General features: G+C 50.8%; 1 protein-coding gene across 1 annotated transcript, besides 1 other annotated feature; it reads right to left on the reverse strand.

Moving 5' to 3' along the window:
• Positions 1 to 335, reverse strand: ANIA_11267 (uncharacterized protein; the record flags this gene model as incomplete). The annotated part of the gene is made up of 2 exons (XM_050610980.1): positions 1 to 63; positions 117 to 335. The coding sequence occupies 2 exons, from the start codon at positions 333 to 335 to the stop codon at positions 1 to 3; spliced, it is 282 nt and encodes a 93-aa protein (XP_050469256.1).
• Positions 1 to 6,037: part of a sequence feature (contig 1.6 484..266891(-1)) that runs on past both edges of the window.

Here is a 6,037-nt window from a genome sequence, read left to right on the forward strand (position 1 = left end):
TCACGATATTGCGAGCGGAAGCTCATGAGGCACAAACACAATATCCAAGATTGCGGTTAGCGGCTGTAGCAGGTAATTGAAGTTATCCTCCTGACCTATTTCCATGTTGGGCTCACAGCGGTGGTATACAGGGTGCCAGGTTCGTCGTAATCAACCCGCAGCAGGACCAGTGCTAACCCATAAGTCAAGTACGAGTACTCGAGCCCTGCTTCGAGCATAACATCATACTCTTGGACCACGGATGAGCCAGTTAGCCGGGCTGCATTATGTCTCAGTTTCTCGGGGCCCTCGGCTGGAATGGTTTTGGATTTGACGACCTTCTCCCAAAGATCCATTGGTCTTAACCCTGCTCGAAGATTTTTAACCGATAGCTTATGGGGTGGCTTATACTCGATTGTCGTAAGAAGTGTACTCTTGTCGCGGTACAGTACTGCTGTTCAGAAAGTGGTGTCTTTGGTTGTTCGGCTTTGGGTTGGTCAGCTTCGTCCGCAACAAGGCTCTTAGCATGATTTTCAAACCGAACTCCATCGCCCAAGCGAGACTCAACTTGAGCAGCAGGTATTTTGGGGAGCTCCGTGATAATATCACTGACATAATCCTCCACACCGAAATTTCTCATACATCCGCAAATCCAGTTCGCTGCTTATTGCCCGCTCGAATCGCTTCCCCAAGACTTCCAGCACAATGTGGGGCGAGAATATTCGTGCCGCAGTCTGACTTGGTGGTTCAAAATAGGAGCAAACAGAGCTGTAGATCTCCTGTTGTTTGGATTCGCACTCAGACCAATGCTCAAAGCGGAAGGGACAGCGTTTCCCGGTAGATGGCTGTATCGTCCCTGTTGTAGAGCGAATCGGTATCTCAACTTTCAGAGGGCGATAGAAACATTTATGACAATATTGGATGAGCTCGCTGAAAGTCGTTGGTTGTGTTTGCTTCTTCTCCTGCCGTTGGCTTTCCTCTGCGTGCCGTTGGCGTTCCTCTGCCTGTCGCTGCCGTTCCTCTGCTTGTTTCCTTTAGCTCTACTTTCCTTAGAAAGAGCGCTTCCAGATCTGGTCTGTTGCTAGTCATCTGGTTGATGTCTTTTGTCAAATGGAGTTGATCTTGATCGATCTTCAACAAAGGGCATGTGGAAACGGTCTTCTTCGGGAGCGGCTTTCAAGGTGCAGTGAAACTTCATTAAGTGCCTTCGTGTGACCCATAGACACCCAGGAATTATGCTTGCCTTTTTATCAATAGTATAATCATGATCCAAGAGTTAGGTCCAGAGTTCTGTTTTGTTCTGAGAGGGAAATACGGAAAGCGCATCAGAACACAATGCCGTTTGGAACCGCCTTGTATATTGTCGCTCTAAATCGTCGTTACCCCAGTTTTAGGTCTTCTTCCCGCCAAACAGTAACTTGGAACCGAGCCTATTTCCAGGGAAGGAAACGGCGGCTTAGACGACTACCTCAATCCAACCGCGTATGAGTAGGGTGAGCGCGACACTCGCCCCACTGCTCATCCACTCCACCCCACAAGCTCACCTTTCTGACCCGGGGCCCCGCGACTTCAAACAAGCACTGCTCACCTGCTGGAATAAGGACAATGGTCTTGGCGCCCGTGGGTTTTGCTTGATAGGCATGCTGGATACATCTTTGTGCTGCATGATTTAAGTCGCCTGACTGAAACATGCAGCATCCTCCAGCGCACATGGAAGCTGCTGATGGTGACTGCAGATGCATTTGCAAGTCATACTTGATGCCTCACTTATACATGTCCCGTCGATTATTCCAACTGACTCATATGATGACCAAGAAAAGTACGGGGTTTTGGTTTGTGGGATACTGTCATGTCGCGGTTGCGAACTGATACTCCCTTCACAGCGATAGCTCACTGCACCGTTTATGATTGTGACACGAGATAGCTGATTTATGCCAAGTCGTTTTAGGGTGCAGTTCGAGTCGCCGGGGATTATCGCTGGTGTATATTTCGAACCCGAGTCCAGTGAAGATACTCGCAGATGCAGTACCGTGGCTAGCCATATCTATATGAGCTGGTCTGGCCCATGACAGAAGAAGTGAGCTATGAGAGGTGTTAACAGGGGTTTCAGCAACTGAGAGGCCCGGCCCTGAACCGCGTCTTTGTACATTGGGGCCATCCGGCTCAACCAGACGACAGGATCATTGATAAGAGAACAATAAATCACGAAAACGGAAAATCACAGGCTGCCGCTTTTCAACCAACCGGTTCTTTTCGGACCAGGAATTATAGAATCGCCAGAATGTTGGACTCGCCACTTGTCAAGCGCCTTGCAGCTGGTGCGGTAGGATGTCGTGTATGACCAGGTATATTAAGAGGATACGGCCTACGCCGATACAGTAGGGGAAGGCCAGACAGAAGCTAAGGAGGCGAAAAAGGACAATTATGCAAGCGCAGCTCGAGCCGTTGGACGAAAGGTCGAGAGGATAATCCAGATCAGTGCCTCACATGCATGTTAGACGCCTAGCAACAGTGGGTGCTCTCTGACCGCAACTTAGGAATTCCGCAATTCGTCGCCTAGCCCTTCAACGCTACTCGCGATAGAGCGGTTGTGTCTTCGTTGGCAGATATGGAGCCGATCCTGATTGGGCAAAGAGCAAGGTTCTAACGAGCTTCATTTAAGAAGTCCATATGAACAGAACGAAAGAATTGTATCCGAGTCCACGTTGGATGAATAGAGCTTTTCCTTCAGGTCCAGGAAAGGAAGGACTGGAACCCGCTTGAACCTGGAGCAAACTCGCGGCGGGTCCTGTCAGACGCAGTTTACGGGGCCTATTGCCTGCGCTTGGGGATCGGATCCTCGGATCTAAGTCGACCCTGTAGCAAGCCGCACTTTGTGGAGCAATTAAGGTTGGGTTAGGACAGTCAGCGTCGGCTAAGGACTCCGGGGTAAATGCTCGGGCCAACCCAAGGGGAAATTCATTGTCTAGGTTCGACGTGTGCTCACTCTTGGGAGATTGTTTCGAGTTCCTTGTTCTCAGGCGTTAGAGAGCTCGTCAGGCGATCGGACGATTAGGAGGATACGCATCTAGCAGTCACTCTCTGCTAGTGCTCCTCAGACCGCAGCAGCTGACGGCAAGGTATCCCGGCCTATCCGAGGATGATCATCCATGGAGCTGGCCCAAAAGTGCAAACGGGAGAAGGGATTCCTGACTGGTTGGCTTGCTGGATGCCGGGCCCCTGAAATCGTGTCTACCGGTAACTCGTACGGTCCGGAGTAAAGGCCTAGCCCGATTTTATTGTCGGAGATTATCTGTGCCAGAAGGCTAGGGACTGGCATGCGAAGCATAAACTCACTTTTTTTCCCAGCCCTTTTTATTTCAGCTCTTGTTGGCCTCAGTACTATAATCGTCGCCCGTATCGCTGAATGGTCCTCTGTATATTGGTGCTTTTACATCCGGGTGAGAATGAGCAGGTACCCGCATAGGTACTTTGTCTGCTCTAGTAGCAACCTCACCGGCTCCCTGGCCCGATTGATATGCAGAGGTCGGGGGAGCGATAACAGCTTTGCTTACGGCTATCAATAGGTTCAATAGGTATCCGAATCCACAGTCGATCCCTCAAAGTTCAGAACCACGACTCCACGAATTTCTCGGTCATTGAAATCCTGTCCCACTTTCAGAACGACTTTATTTAGTACCTGCAGTTTCTCTTAACTGAAACGAAAATGGAGTTCTTGTAGTCCAATACTACCACGATCGTGCCAGGGCCGTTTTGCCTCCAGTCACCATTGTACACCGCTTCTCCTCCACCGTGCCAATCAGCAGCCGCCATTGGCCTCCAATGGCTTCGTTCTAAGTGGCAAGCCATTATTGCATCAGTTTGTGATGAGACAATCATCCGTGCCCGTTCAACCATTACTCTTGCTCCGACGTATGAATCGTTGACACCAGTCCCGCTCGGACCTATTCAAACTGACTGGACTTGAGGTTCGATCCTCTTACATTGAATGTGCCTGCCTGCAGAGCCGAGAACCAGTTCGGATTCCAGAAGCAAAGAGATCGATGGAACTGGCCCATCGGCTTGGCTTCCCCTCAACGGAAACCTTTGGCTCGCGCATGGCTATCCGTAGCAGCTGATTTCATGGTACGCCATGTGATGTTTGGTTGGCACCGGTCATCAATCCAGACTACTGATCCAGTAAGCAGACCCAGGCCTCTGGCACTCCGCACGCTCCTTTCTTTTGTGTGGAAGTGAAAAGACTTGCAGGTTTCTGGGCCCTGACCCAGGCATTCCATACAGATGTAGTTACATCGGGCCCGCCGTGGCATCTTCGACCTAAAGTCGGGCTGGGATCCACACTTGCTGCAGAAACACTTGCAGCGGCCACGCCTACGGCCAGCACTGCACGTCGGGCGCGCCCAGCAGGAGAAGAACGAGTGTTTTGTCGGCCTCAAAACCGACCGAGAGTCCGCCATGAAGAATTATCGAGAAGGAGTAGGCTCCGTCGAGTGCCAGCGTTACTGTCAGCGTTACTGTCACATCAGGCATCCTTTCGCGGCAGAAGAAGATAGGGCGCTCGGAGATCTACTCCATGATCCCTGTCTAGAGCTGGAAATTTGAGGGACACTCTATTCCCAATAAAGTAATGCATTAGCACGAAGCTCCTAGTCACCACTAGCAGCGCTTAGCCGAATCACAATCGACCGCGCAGGAGATTCAATAATAATCCTTGATCCATCGAAAACGAACGATCGACCGAAGGGTTGGCAAAAGCAAGACAGCTCAGCAGCCTGGGTTCCGAAACAGACCTAGTCAATAGACAACGCGCCGGCACACTGATTACGATTTCTGGCTGATGGGTCGTTGTCTGCAAAGGCACAGAGTATCGAGAGGGACTGGTGTGGTATCTTTCCGCGACAGCTGTCATTCAAGAAAATCAAGAGCAGGGAGGCTAACAGTACGGAGTAATCTCGTCGGGGAATCTCTGATCTGCCATTCGAGGTACTGGCGTACATGCATGAACAGATAGACTACTCCGTATATTGTTGTAGTTACTGAGCAATCGGTAGAAATAAAAGCCACTATGTTGGTTACGGAGTACTCGTAACTAATTTTTATAGTCAAGATACGTGCGACCAAGGAACGTTCTGACCATTATCCAGGGAACCGGTCAACGAATCCACAGACAAAACCAGGGGAATCCACAAAAAAAAGAAGAAATAAAAAAAAGACACAACGATAAGGTGGCCTAAGAGAAAAGGACGCTTTGGCCGTGGTCGTCCCTACGCCTAAGGGCGAGCACTGCCTAAACGAGCGCCCATCGAGTCACTCTCAAACCCCCCGCTTGCTTCCCAGCCGCCGCCCACTTCGTTCCTTTTCCCCTCTCTCGCCTCCCTCTCGCTTTCTGGTCTTCCTCCTTTCTTTTGCAGCCCATGCCACTTGTATAACAGTTATTTTTCCTTTCCTCATTGTCATATCCGCGATATTCTTCCTCTATATACTTCCATTCGTTTGTCAACTACGCGTCTCTCGCTGCTCTCTACACGAGGGAGAGCGCGTCCCGGCCAGCGCCCACGCGGTAATTCAGATAGCGTCAGCGAGATCTCCGCATCTTTCAGGAGCACTGCGAAAGTGCGTGGACGGCTCCGGGTTTCGCCTCAAGACAGTCCTTACTCGCGTGTTCAAGCACCAAGCGGCTATCTGAAGCTTCCTACTGTCCTGAAACTCAAACTATCGAGGCGTTCATTGTGGGTGAGTCGCTGTTCTTTCCCGAGACTCGCTTCGCCAAATCACCCCTCCGCCCCTCTTGAGTCCCGACTCCTTACATGAGTCGCTGGTAGAGAGAGCACACCGCCAACTATCACACACACTCTCTGCTGGCTTTGCGCCCTGTACTTTAAGATCGAGCTCCCAATCTGCTTGCAAACGTCGCTCCTGTCCAGACATCTCTCTTTTTTCAGACGCTTCGCTTATTCTGTCGTCCGTAACGTACCATGACATAGCTGACCTCCGCCTCCCCTTGGCCCCTGAGTGTATAGTTCTGTGATAAACCTCGTCCTCCAGTCGCCTGCCCACC

This window comes from Aspergillus nidulans, chromosome VIII (assembly GCF_000011425.1).
Source record: "Aspergillus nidulans FGSC A4 chromosome VIII".
NCBI classification, from domain to species: domain Eukaryota; kingdom Fungi; phylum Ascomycota; class Eurotiomycetes; order Eurotiales; family Aspergillaceae; genus Aspergillus; species Aspergillus nidulans.